Source organism: Rhinopithecus bieti, unplaced genomic scaffold (genome assembly GCF_001698545.2).
Source record: "Rhinopithecus bieti isolate Rb0 unplaced genomic scaffold, ASM169854v2 scaffold_31548, whole genome shotgun sequence".
In the NCBI taxonomy this organism is placed as follows: domain Eukaryota; kingdom Metazoa; phylum Chordata; class Mammalia; order Primates; family Cercopithecidae; genus Rhinopithecus; species Rhinopithecus bieti.
In genome coordinates, this window is record NW_016814470.1 from 5,963,726 (window position 1) to 5,977,472 (window position 13,747).

A 13,747-nucleotide genomic window follows, 5' to 3' on the forward strand; every position below is an offset into this window, starting at 1 on the left:
TACCTCTTGATTTCCTATTACTATTATCATTACAGTAGTGAAGATTATTCATAAAATTAAGTTTTAATGTGTATTTACCTTAAGGGAAGTGGGCCTGTAAGTCATATGGTTTTCTGATAATTACAGTGGAAAATAGGCCATGTCCAAAAAACTTCCATTTAAGGATTTGCTTTCAATCAAAGCATCCCTTTTACAAATTGCATTCTTTATTTGGACATTATGTACATGACAGATCTTTTACATGAAATGAAGCAGATGACTTTTCATTTTCCATATTGAATACAGTGCAAAAGAATGATTTTGGAATCTTCCAGAACTGCCTTGTTTTCATAGTGTGTTTGTGATGCAGTGTTTTCCCTGCATCATAGCAGCAATCATGTTTAATGGTGAATATATAATACAAATTGTACCCTAATCAACATATATAATACAAATCCTACTCTAATCAACTACTTTTGCCCGTTGTTTTAGATAATGAGGTGTTTGAATCATTATTTTTTAATTATATGTTTTGTTTGAATTGACAGTGGTGGCAAGTTTTCAACACTACTCCAGAATTTAGGCCCTGAAAATGCTGTGACACTACTGGTGTTTGCAGTAACAGAACATAAAATTCTTATCCATTCCCTACGGCCATCCGTGCTTACTAGTGTGACAGAAGCATTAGTGTCTGTGAGTATCACAGTTTCTTATTGGCAGTCAATTTAGTTTAAACTTAGTTTATTTATATAACTTAAAGCCATTTTAATGCTTAACTAAAATTCAGAGAGTAATGAATTTGTGTTTTTTGAAAGCAGTTTTGATTTCCTGACCATTAACTCTAGTTACAATTATTTAATTCATTATCAGGCATTAGACTTTAGGTAATACTTAAAAGACAGTTTTTTTGTGTGTGCTGATAAATTATGCTTAAGTATCAAAAGGTAAATGCTCTCCTATCTTTTGTTTATCCAAGATGATTTTCCCTTTCCACTGGCCATGCCCATATGTTCCTCTCTGCCCACTGGCTTTAGCAGATGTCTTGAGTGCACCATGTCCATTCATAGTAGGGATTGATTCAAGATACTTTGATCTCTATGATCCTCCACCAGATGTCAGTTGTGTTGACGTAGATACCAACACTATTTCTCAGTAAGTACATTTTAGTGATTCTACATCTATATTTTACAACTTTGTAGCATATGTATGTAACTGTATATTTTGTGATTAAGTAGGATTCTTTTAAGATATATTGTATTCCTTGTTATGTGGGGTAATCACCATCTTTGAATCATACCTTATTATGCGTCAATGGAGTAGATTTAGAGTATTAAAGAAGGTTTTATTGGAAAGACTATACATTTTATCCTCAGGCTTTCAATATTTAAGAAACATTTTAATGTTAGGCTTGCTTAGAAATTTAGCCAAAGGGAGCCGGGCGCAGTGGCTCACACCTGTACTCCTAGCACTTTGGGAGGCCAAAGTGATCGGATCACCTGAGGTCAGGAGTTAGAGACCAGCCTGACCAACAAGGAGAAACCCCATCTCTACTAAAATACAAAATTAGCTGAGCGTGGTTGTGCATGCCTGTAATCCCAGCTACTTGGGAGGCTGAGGCAGGAGAATTGCTTGAACCCGGGAGGCAGAGGTTGTGGTGAGCTGAGATCATACACCTGCACTCCAGCCTGGGAAACAGTGAAACTCTATCTCACAAAAAAAAAAAGAAAAGAAAAGAAATTTAGCCAAAGGGAAATTGAGGTTAGAAATAGAAAAGTGTATTTCCCTTTAATGATATGAGTATAGGTGAAATCACAAATTGAATTAGAACACCATTCTTTAATATTTCAATCCTATTTCTAGTCTTTTATAATACTATTAGAATACTTAAATATAGGCTGGCCATGGTGGCTGATGCCTGTAATCCCAGCACTTTGGGAAGCCCAGGCGGGCGGATCACTTGAGGTCAGGAGTTCGAGACCAGCCTGGCCAACATGGTGAAACTGTGTCTCTACTAAAAATACAAAAATTAGCTGGACATGGTGGCAGGTGCCTGTATTCCCAACTACTCGGGAGACTGAGGCAGGAGAATCGCTTGAACCCAGGAGCGCAGGGGGGTGGCGCAGTGAGCTGGGAGATTACACCACTGCACCTCTGCGCCTGGCGACAGAGGAGACTCCTATTCTTCCCAAAAAAAAAAAGAAAAAAAAACGCCATAGTAAAAGTAAATGCCTTGTAACATTGTTTTAAATAACTTTAAAATTAATACATAAATGTTTCATTATCATTTACACCCTGTAGGATGCAAGGATTTTATGTTTTCATCTCGTTTGCATTGAAATTATATGTAAGTTATAGTTATTGGAACTATTTTAAAGCCTTTTATAATTCTGCATTGTTTTGTGTCCCTTATTTTCCATACTTAATCTATTCAGGGAAGAGGAAATTGATGCACTGTCCACATTGCACCCACAGGACATGCTTATAATAACTATGATTTAGTCTAATAAAGCCCCAAAGCTGGTACAGCTTTTACACTTAAATATGTAAATGTGAAGTAGGTTTTTCTCCTTTTTTTTTTAAAGAAATGGGGTCTCACTCTGTCACTCAGGCTGGAGTGCAGTAGCATGATCATAGCTCACTGCCAAATTTCTGGGATCAAGCAATCCTCTTGCCTCAGCCTCCCAAGTAGCTAGGACTACAGGTGTGTATCACCATGTCTGGCCACTTTTTTTTTTTTTTTTTTTTGAGACAGAGTCTCACTTGGTCACCCAGGCTCGAGTGCAGTGGTGCAATCTTGGCTCACTGCAAGCTCTGCCTCCCAGGTTCACACCATTCTCCTACCTCAGCCTCCCAAGTAGCTGGGACTACAGGCATCTGCCACCACACCTGGCTAATTTTTTTGTATTTTTATTAGAGATAGGTTTTCACCATGTTAGCAAGGATGGTCTCGATCTCCTGACCTTGTGATCCACCTGCCTCAGCCTCCCAAAGTGCTGGGATTATAGGTGTGAGCTACCACGACTGGCCATACCTGGCTAATTATTTTTTAAATTTTTTTGTAGAGAAGGAGTCTTGCAGTGTTGTCCCGGCTGGTTTGGAACTCCTGACCTCAGGTTATCCTCCTCCCTTGGCCTCTCAGAGCATTGGGATTACAGGCATGAGCCACCACACCCAGTTTTTCTCCATTTTAAATAAGAACTTTTATCTTAAAGCTTTTTTTGAAAAAATTTTGATTTTTTATTTTTTTAAGACGATGTCTCATTCTGTCACCCAGGCTCAAGTGCAGTGGCATGATTTCGGCTCACTGCAACCTCTTCCTCCCAGGTTCAAGTGATTCTCCTGCCTCAGCCTCTCAAGTAGCTGGGACTACAGGTGCACGCCACCACATCTGGCTAATTTTTGTATTCTTAGTAGAGATGGGTTTTCACCATGTTGGCCAGGCTAGTCTCGAACTCCTGGCCTCAGGTGATCTGCCTGCCTCAGCCTCCCAAAGGGTTGAGACAGCCTAAAGCTTTTTGATTTAATTATGAAACCTTAGATTAGTTCTCAGTCTTGTCATATGTCAAAACCTCAAGTGCCTAAACCATTAGAAAAGTTTAGCAGAAAATGAATATTCTCTTATAAAGCATGCATATTGTCAAGAAGTTTTTATTCATGGAAAGCCTAACAAAGAAAATATGAACTATATTTTATGCATAAAAGCCCTTTTACATATGGCATCAATAGATTCAATGATTCTTTACCATCAGCATTTCATTCTTTACCAGAACTGTTTAATACTTTCAAATATTAAAGTAATATAACTTTTCCTTGCCAGTTTAATGTTACATGATGTAATATTTTTTAATTGAAATTAACAGTGGTAAGAGTGTATACTGTTTTTATTACGGTAATAAGTTGTATTTCCCCCCTTATAATGTCTCTTAATTTGTTAAAAGAATTTTCTCATCTGGGTGTGATGACTCATACCTGTAATCTCCACACTTTGGGAGGCTGAGGCAGGAGGATCACTTGAGGCCAGAAGAGACCCCATTTATACAAATAATTTAAAAATTAGAAGAATTTTGTCTTCCTACTCAACTTTTCTTCCTTCCTTCCTTCCTTCCTTTCTTTCTTTCTTTCTTTCTTTCTTTCTTTCTTTCTTTCTTTCTTTCTTTCTTTCTTTCTTTCTTTCTTTCTTTCTTTTTCTTTCTTTCTTTCTTTCGAAATTGCTGAGGTCTGAACTCTTTTCTTTCTGCTTTGATCACTGATGAGTTAAAGAATCAGAGAAACATGAGTTGTTTGTGCTCATGAATTCTTGGCATTATCACCTTCCCAAACGGGTGGAGGACTACACTAGCGAACTGACAGCTTTCTACTTTCCTTCAATTAGAATTTCTGAAGCCCCAGCCTGAAATTTGAAAGAAAAACAAATCCCAAGTGTGGAATTTTGGTTTCTTTTTCCCTTCCCTGTCTGTCTTAAGTATATATAATACAGACTATGTTTTAAATAGCAAGAAATTTCTGAAGAAAGGGAAAGAAATTAGTATGTATGTACTAAGTGTAAAGCTACATATGTAGCCTAAGTTATCTCATGTGATTCTCCATACTTTGTGAGGTAGTGCTTTATTTTTTTAGAAGCAGAGTCTCGCTCTGTCGCCCAGGCTGGAGTGCAGTGGCGCAGTCTTGGCTCACTGCAAGCTCCTCCTCCCGGGTTTACGCCATTCTCCCACCTTAGCCTCCCAAGTGGCTGGGACCACAGGTGCACACCACCATGCCCAGCTAATTTTTTGTAATTTTTAGTAGAGATGGGGTTTCACCGTGTTAGCCAGGATGGTCTCGATCTCCTGACCTCGTGATCCAGCCGCCTCGGCCTCCCAAAGTGCTGGGATTACAGGCGTGAGCCACTGCGCCCAGCAGAGGTAGTTCTTGTTAACTCTTCTGACAAATAGGGAAACCAAAGCTTAGATTTTTTAAGCGGCTTACCAAAGGGCACATAGCTTATACTGTCAGAACTGGGTTTTAAAGCCATTACTGTTTGACTCCAAAACTAATGCTTCTACCACTAATTATTGGGTAACTATGTAATATGTGTATGTCGTAAAATAATATAGTAATCTTGTAAGTGGAAGTCATCGTGAGTATACATTTACTCATAAGATGATCTTTCTTATAAGAAGATGATCATAGACCAAACTCAAGTGCTTCAAAAGTTTCCCTTACGGCCGGGCACGGTGGCTCATGCTTGTAATCCCAGCACTTTGGGAGGCCGAAGTAGGCGGATCATGAGGTCAGGAGATCGAGACCACCCTGGCTAACACAGTGAAACCCCGTCTCTACTAAAAATACAAAACATTAGCAGGGGGCGGTGGCGGGCGCCTGTAGTCCTAGCTACTTGGGAGGCTGAGGCAGGAGAATGGCATGAACCCCGGAGGTAGAGCTTGAAGTAGGCCGAGATCACACCACTGCACTCCAGCCTGGGCTACAGAGCAAGACTCCATCTCAAAAAAAAAAAAAAAAAAAAAATCCCGTTACCCAGCCAAGTTTTAGAACGAAGATACCAAGAACAAGAGGCGGAAATTATGGCAGTAACAGCAATTAGATGTGATCAGATGATACCAAGGTGTTGTTCATTCATTTACGCCACAAACATATCCTGAGTGCCCTTTTTTGCTAGGCACTGGGAATAAAATGTCAAACCACGTATTCTCCTTTCTCTTAAGACACTCGTGATTAAGTCTAGCAAGACAGGCACTATGCAGTGAATGGTAAGACACAGTGGGAAAACTGTGTTACTGAGTTTCATCAAGAAAATAATTTGAAAAGTGTTTCTACGTTGCGTTCTTACTATAACAGAGGATCCTGTTGGTCACGTTGTAAAGGTGATCACACCTTCACAGCAGGAAATCTGCAGTTTGACTCTGCCCTATCTTTATTTTTATTCTCATTTGTAGAAAGATAGAGGGGACAAATTCTAAGACAGTCATTTTTGTTTAGCTTAATCTTTCTTATCCCACTCTTTTTTCTTTGTTTACTTTTCAAAGTGATATTTGCCCTTTTTTGTTCTGTAGGAAGTTTAGGGAATATAAAAAGGTTCAGCAAGTTCCACTACACACCTGTGTTATGTTGTTCTGTGGTGGTTAGAATATGAGTGTTTTACTTTTCTTTTCTTTTTTTGTACGTTGTTCAAGTTTTCTAAAATGAATATTCATTGCTTTTGAAATAAAAAAAACTGATTCAATAAAAAGTAGAGTCATCTGGGCACAGTGCTTCTTGCCTGTAATCCCAACACTTTGAGAGGCAGAGGCCAGGAGGATTTCTTAAGGTGTGGAGTTCATGACCAGCCTAGGCAACAAAACAAGACCTCATCTCTACAAAATAAAAATTAGCAGGCTGTAGGGGTGTGCACCTGTAGTCTCAGCTGCTTGGAACGCTGAGGCGGGAGGACCACTTGAGCCTGGGAGTTAAGACTGCAGTGAGCCGTGATCGTGCCACTGCGCTCCACCCTTGGTGACAGAGTGAGATGTTGTCTTTTTTTTTTTTTTTAAGTGGAGTCATCAAAGCTATCTGTAAGTCCAAATGCTTCACAATGCTTTATCACCATGCTCTTTTCTACTCCTACCCCGTGTATGGTTTAGAGACCAACTGTGTTGTAATAACTATAATAAAGGAGATTATGGGAGCCTGTCCCAGAAAGAAAGATACAGTAGTTCCTCCCTTACCCACAGTTTGGCTTTCCATGGTTTCAGTTATCTGTGGCCAACTGCAGTCTGAAAGTACATAAGTACAATACAGTAAGTTATTTTGAGACAGCCCGCCCATATAACATTTATATAAAGTATATTGTTATAATTCTATTTTATTATACATTATTGTTATTGATCCCTTACTGTGCCTAATTTATAAATTGAACTTTATCATAGGTATATATGCTTGGGAAAAAAGATAGTAAAAACGGGGTTCAGAACTGTCTGTGATTTCAGGCATCCACTGGGGGTCTTGGAATGTATCCCCTACAGATAAGGGGAAACTGCTTTATCATTTTTTAACAGATAGCCTCTTTTATAGTTATATAAGTATTTCACAATGTTGTACTTTATTCAAGTAATTTAATATTATAGGTTAGTTCTTTTTTGAAAGAAACAAAAATGATCCTTACTTATGCTCTTAGGAAACTAAGAAACTAAGTATTTAAATATACCAAAGTGTTTTCATAAGCTCTGTGGATCATGAGTTTACTGAAAGTTTTTGTAGTGCTTTTCCTTACAGTATATAAGAAAAAAAACTTGTAGGATTTTTCTAATATTTAGGTGTCTAAGCACACTTAAGTGGAGATTAAGAGTAAAGATCATCACATTAAGCTTTATGGTGATTAGCAAGATTCCAAACAACTGAAATTTACTCAGTATAAATATAAATTTGTGAGCTATATTTAATACAAGGTTCTACCCTCATAGAAATTAATTTTTAAATATTCAACATGCCAGTTTACCCCGTAGGATTTTTCTCTTGTTAATGCAAATATTTTGTATGTTTTCATTTTCATTCAATGTGTTTAATCTTTTCCCATTTTTATATATAACAGATACATACCTTCCCCCTCCCAAAGACCATGTAACAAATATATTCCTGTTGTTATTTAATCTTAGAATTGGTGACAAGAAAAATGTAGCCTGGAAGATACTTCCAAAGAAGCCATGTAAAAATCTGATGAACACACTGAATAATTTGCATCAGCAATTGGCAAAATGTAAGTGGATAACTTAATTAAAGGAGGTAATTTAATCTGAAAAAGGGACTCCAATTACTTTGCCTTACTTATAAAAGAATAATGTTTATTTTAACTAGCAGAAAGTGGTTTTACCATTTTAAAGGCAGATGATCATTAAAGCAAAATTTGTTAGAAGATGAATGATTTATAAAATATGTATTTTATATCTTCCAAATTTTTATAGAACCGTCTTAGAATAACAACATTCAAAAGGATGTTAAGGTGGTTAATTTTACCATTACTGAAATACCATGGAAAAAATGTGGGGTTCCACCTTTATATTGTTTTCTTTTTTTCTCTTTTAAGACAGAGTCTTGCTTTGTCATCCAGGTTGTAGTGCAGTGGCACAAACATGGCCCACTACAGCCTTGACCTCCTGGGCTCAAGTAGTATTCCCACTTCAGCCTCCTGAGTAGCTGGGACTGCATGCCTGGTTAATTTTTTAATTTGTTATAGAGACAAATTATGTTGTCCTGGGCTCAAGCAGTTCTCCCTCTTCGACGTCTCCAAGTGCTGGGATTACAGGCATGAGCCACTGTGCCTGGCCTATTTTCTTCATACATAGAATAGAAAGTTAGTTTTGAAAATCTAAGACAAATGATGTAAACTACATTAGAAAATACTGATGATTTCAGTGGAGTAATAGCTTTTCACCTTCAGTGGATCTTAATGCTGTGCTTATCTTTTAAACATTTTTTAATTTTGTGTGTGCCTATCTTAAATTTTGAAAATAGAAGTTAGCGTTAAGAAATTAAAATGAAAATTGATTAGGATGTGGAATATTTATATTATATATAATAATATTTCTATTATATATAAGGATATATCTTGACCTGTCCAGAATTGCTGATAAGGAAAATTAAACCTTCTTTTTTTTATCTAATCTTCTTGGTAGTATAGCAGATGACCCATTCAGAATCCATAACTTAATACTTATTATATAACGTATGGTCAATAGTGATATAGCAGTATTTGAGGTTCACATTTATGTATTAGGTACAACATAAGCATAGGAGGTAGCCTACACCCTTGAGGATTTATCATAGTGTATAGTGTAGTTGGAAATAGACATGGATAAAAACAATATTTACAAAGTATACTTCATAACAAGTAGATAATTCCAACGTAGCTCATAAGTATTGGGATATTAAACTAATGACATAAAACATAACAAAATTTTGCCTTATGGAACAAATAAATCATGCATGTAATATTATTTGTTACCTAGTTAATTGCTTTCTAAAAGTGTTTGCACTTCTTTTGAATAGCTGAAAAGCCCAACAGCTATTATAGCAATATTTAAATATTATTAACACTGGCTGGGCAGGATGACTCAGGCCTATAGTCCCAGCACTTTGGGAGGCTGAGGCAGGGAGATTGCTTGAGTCCAGGCAGTTTGAGACCATCCTGGGCAACGCGCTGAAACCTTGTCTCTACAAAAAGTACAAAAATTAGCTGGGCATGGTGGCAATGCACCTACTTGGGTGGCTGAAGTGGGAGGATCACTTGAGCCTGGGAGGTCAAGGCTGCAGTGAGCCACAATTGTGCTACTGCACTCCAGCCTGGGTGACAGAGCAAGACCCTGACTCAAATTATATATATATTTTTTCAATGAAATAGCCCGTTCAACTTTTATGAAAGGCAGAATCTCAAGGGTTAAAACTACAAACATTTAAATAATACTGATAATTAAGAACTGTATAACACTTTATAGCTTCAGAGCACATTCACACACGTTCTTTTATGTTACAACTATGAGAATGAGGTTGAAGGACGCATATAGTAGCTTCTCACAGATCATACAGTTAACAAGGATGAAGCTGGGATTAAAACCTAGCCTTTCTTGGCGTAGTGGCTCACACCTGTAATCCCAGCACTTTGGGAGGCCAAGGCAGGTGGATCACCAGAGGTCAGGAGTTCGAGACCAGCCTGACCAACATAGTAAAACCTCATCTCTACTAAAAATACAAAAATTAGCCGGACGTGGTGGTGCACTCTTGTTGTCCCAGCTACTTGGGAGGCTGAGGCTGGAGAATAGCTTGAACCTGGGAGGCAGAGATTGCAGTGAACCAAGATTGTGATGCTGTACTCCAGCCTAGAAGACAGAGCGAGACTCCATCTCAAAACAAAAACAAAAACAAAAAAAACTGTAGGTTTTCTGGTTCCAATGCCTTACGTTCTTCCAGTATTTTCACTTTTTTAGACAATAAGAACTCCTCCAAAAACTCTCGAAGATGATTAATTGTTCCTTATATTTTAAAATTTTGAAGTAATAACAAACTTTTTTCCTGACCCTTTGACATTAGATGCTTCATGACATTTGAATAGAATAGAATGTATTTCCTATGATGTACATTCTTTGACATCACTACAATGTAACCATGAAAATCAGGAAATTAACATTGAGCATTACTGTCATCCTAATCCTCAGACCACATTCAGGTTTTGCCAGTTATCATGATAATGTTCTTTTTATAACAAAAGGATCCAGTTCCAAATCAGGTTTTGTATGTAGTTTCAAGTCTCTTTATTTGCCTTTCCTCCTGAATAGTTCCTCAGATTCTCTGCCACCTTTGAAGATTATATTTACCATTGTAGAATTGTCCATGGTGTGGGTTTATCTGAGCATTCTCATAATAAATACAGGCCACCCATCTTTTTTTCTTTTTTTTTTTTGAGATAGGATGTCTCACTGTGTCACCCAGGCTGGAGTGCAGTGGTGCGATCACAGTTTATGGCAGCTGTGAGCTCCCAGGCTCAAGTGATCCTCCTACCTCAGCCTCCTGAGAAGCTGGGACTACAGACACACGCCACCACACCCAGCTAATTAAAAAAAAAATTTTTTTTTTTGGTAGAGATGGGATCTCAGTATATTGCCAGGCTGGTCTTGAACTTCTGGGCTCAAGTGATCCTCCCACTTCAGCCTCCATGCTAGGATTACAGATGTGAGCCACAGCACCTGGCCCAGGTCACGCATCTTTGACAGGAATATCACAGAAGTGATGCTGTGCCTCTCTTATTGCGTCCTTATATCATATCGCACACTATTTTGCTTTGTCACATTATTGATGAAGATACTCACTTTGATCAATTGATTAAGGTGGTGTCTACTAGACTTCTCTACTATAAAACTATATGTTTGCTATCTAATGACTTTAGCATTGAATTGTCCAGGAAGAAGAATTGTTTTTTGTATTTTAATCCTTGTGTGTTCTTCCTGTAGGTACTTGTATTTAAAAAAAAAAAAAGGAAAGAAGAACGGTTGCATTTGCCCTGTGCCCAGTTTGCACAGGGTAAATGCAATAGTTCTTCTTTCCCTTTTTTTAAAGTCTGTTTTCAATCAGAAAGACACAAACATGAATGAATACAAGAGGGAATGTCACTGCCGCTTTGAAAAAGGCATATCTGTAATATATAAAATATATGTTTTGTGTATATTCATATGGAAAGAGTGTGAGAGCAAGTATGTGCACATAACATGAAAAGTGGCTGGGCATGGTGCCTCATGCCTATAATCCCAGTACTTTGGAAGGCCGAGGCGGGTGGATCACCTGAGGTCAGGAGTTCGAGACTAGCCTCGCCAGCATGGTGAAACCCTGTCTCTACTAAAAATACAAAAATTAGCCGGGCGTGGTAATGGGCACCTGTAATCCCAGCTACCCGGGAGGCTGAGGCAGGAGAATCCCTGGAGCCCTGGAGGTGGGAACTGCAGTGAGCCAAGATCGTGCCACTGTACTCCAGCCTGGAGGACAGACCGAGACTCTGTCTCAAAAAACAAACAAACCAGAACAAACAAAACGTGCAAAGCATTTGAGGGAAAGGGGAGCAATTTTTGAAATATTTTCATCTTTTCAAATGTACTAGTTTATATATAATCTTCAATGGTGAGAGAACAATGGAGACATTTCTATATGAAGATTTGAGAGATCTGGGTTTATGTTCCTTTCTTATTATTCTCCTTATTTCTATGTCAGGTCATTTCCCCTCTCAGGGCATGTGCAAAATGGTAGTGGTGTGGGAGGTATAGATGACATGGTTCAGATTCTTTCTGAACAATGCCAATACTCAGTGAGCCTATGAATGATATGTATTCTGACATATATTTATAGTTGAGCAGCTTTCTGATATTTTGTTGCTTTCTGGGTTATAATCACTGTTAACTTATATGTAGTTATTTTAGAACATGAACTTAAAAATTTTTTTTGTAGAGACAGAATCTCTCTATGTTGCCCAGGCTAGTCTTGAACTCCTATCCTCAAGTGATCCTCCTGCCTTGGTCTAGGATTGCAGGCTTGAGTTATCATGGCTGGCCTGAACGCTTTTTTTCCTGATGGTAGTGAGATAAACAGGGGTAACTTTGTGTTTAATTTAGATAAAATTTACTCAACGGAGCCTACAAAATGCTATGGCAGGCTTTGCTAAGGTTTACATGTGATTAAGTTATGTAAACAAAGAGTTGAGGTAGCTTGGGTCCTTTTGAAAACACAACAAAATTATACTGGTACCATCGTGAGTGTTTTGTGAGTTTGGAGAAAACACTAACACTCTGTGTCTTCACAGTGCAGCAGAGACCGAGAGATGATGGACTAATGGATTTAGCAATGAATGACTATGATTTTAATTCTGGAAAGAGGTTGCACATGATAGATTTGGAAATCCAAGAGGCATTTTTGTTTTTCATGGCCTCTATTTTAAAAGGTTACAGATCATACTTAAGGCCAATAACACAAGCCCCATCTGAGACAGCCACAGATGCAGCCTCTCTCTTTGCCCTACAAGGTGAGTGATTGCATAGTTTTAAAGCTTTCATGTCATTGACCTTAACTTTGTGATGACTTATATGCTGTCTGTGTTAATAGCTCATGTTTATGAGAATACATACCTGTTTTGAGGAGAACGTGAATACCAGCTTTGTTGGTTACCCATTTCCATAGGACTAGTTATTTTTCAGGCATATTAGATATAATCCCATTAGCAGATATGCAGAAGAAAAGTATAGAGCCTCCCAACCATATACCGACTGCGCTTTTGTGTCACATGTGTCGAGATACTGCTACTTTCAGCTTTCAGAGCAGCAGGCAGTGTTGGGGATACAGAGGAACCCCTGGAATGGTCACCTCCAGGCTTGAATAACCTCATTTGTTTTATTTCAGTATAGTTTATGAATATTTTCAAATATTGGGTACTTTACAAATATTTACAAATATTTCCTATCTGTGCTATGAAGTAAAAAAGTTGGAAAGTTCTGGAGTGCAACCAGTTTTATAATACATATTTACTTTCTTTTGTAGTATTTAACATTTGAAAGAGAAATTCACTTAATAATTATATATTGAGTACCTCTGAATGCTAGGCCTTGGATATATAGTGGTATGCAAAAGAGACATGGCCAAAAAAAAAAAGTAAAAGATGAGAGTCATGGTTATTTCTCTCAGAGAGCTTATAGTCAAGAGGATAGGCGATTGGAGATAATGAGTGAACAACTTCAGTTCACAACCTCATATCACGGAAGGCTATTCTGAAGAAGTAACATCTGATCCATGATCTGAAAGATGAGTAGAAATTAGCCAGACAAAGGTAAAGTAGGAGAGTGTTTTAGGCAGAGAGAACAGTTTACACAGCCCCTGAGACTGGAAAGAGCTTGAATTCCTGGGCCTGAAAGAAGGCCCAAGTGCAGTGTAACTGAGCATAGTTAGTAAGGTGAAATCAGGAAATAAACCTTTTCTCTGTTTTCAATAAGTAAGACACAAACATGAATGAATACGAGGGAATGTTACTGCTGCTTTGAAAAAGCCATATATGTATAATATATATATAATGTATATATTTATATGGAGTGTGAGAGCAAGTATGTGCATGTAATATGCAAAGCTTTTGGGGGAAAAGAGAGCAATTTTCAAATGTACTAGTTTAAAATCTTCAAGATGGTGAGAAAACAGTGGAGACAGTTCTGGGTGAAGATTTGAGAGATCTGGGTTTATGTTCCTTTATTACTGTTCTCCTATTTCTTTGTCAGGT

At 37.9% G+C, this 13,747-nt stretch overlaps 1 protein-coding gene across 1 annotated transcript in view; it reads left to right on the forward strand.

Annotated features, from left to right (window-relative positions):
- DENND4A (DENN domain containing 4A) overlaps positions 1–13,747 on the forward strand; it is a 140,362-nt gene that overhangs the window by 69,762 nt on the left and 56,853 nt on the right. The window contains 2 exon segments of the mRNA XM_017851092.1: positions 7,608–7,708; positions 12,290–12,508. Coding sequence (XP_017706581.1) covers positions 7,608–7,708; positions 12,290–12,508 — 320 coding nt within the window.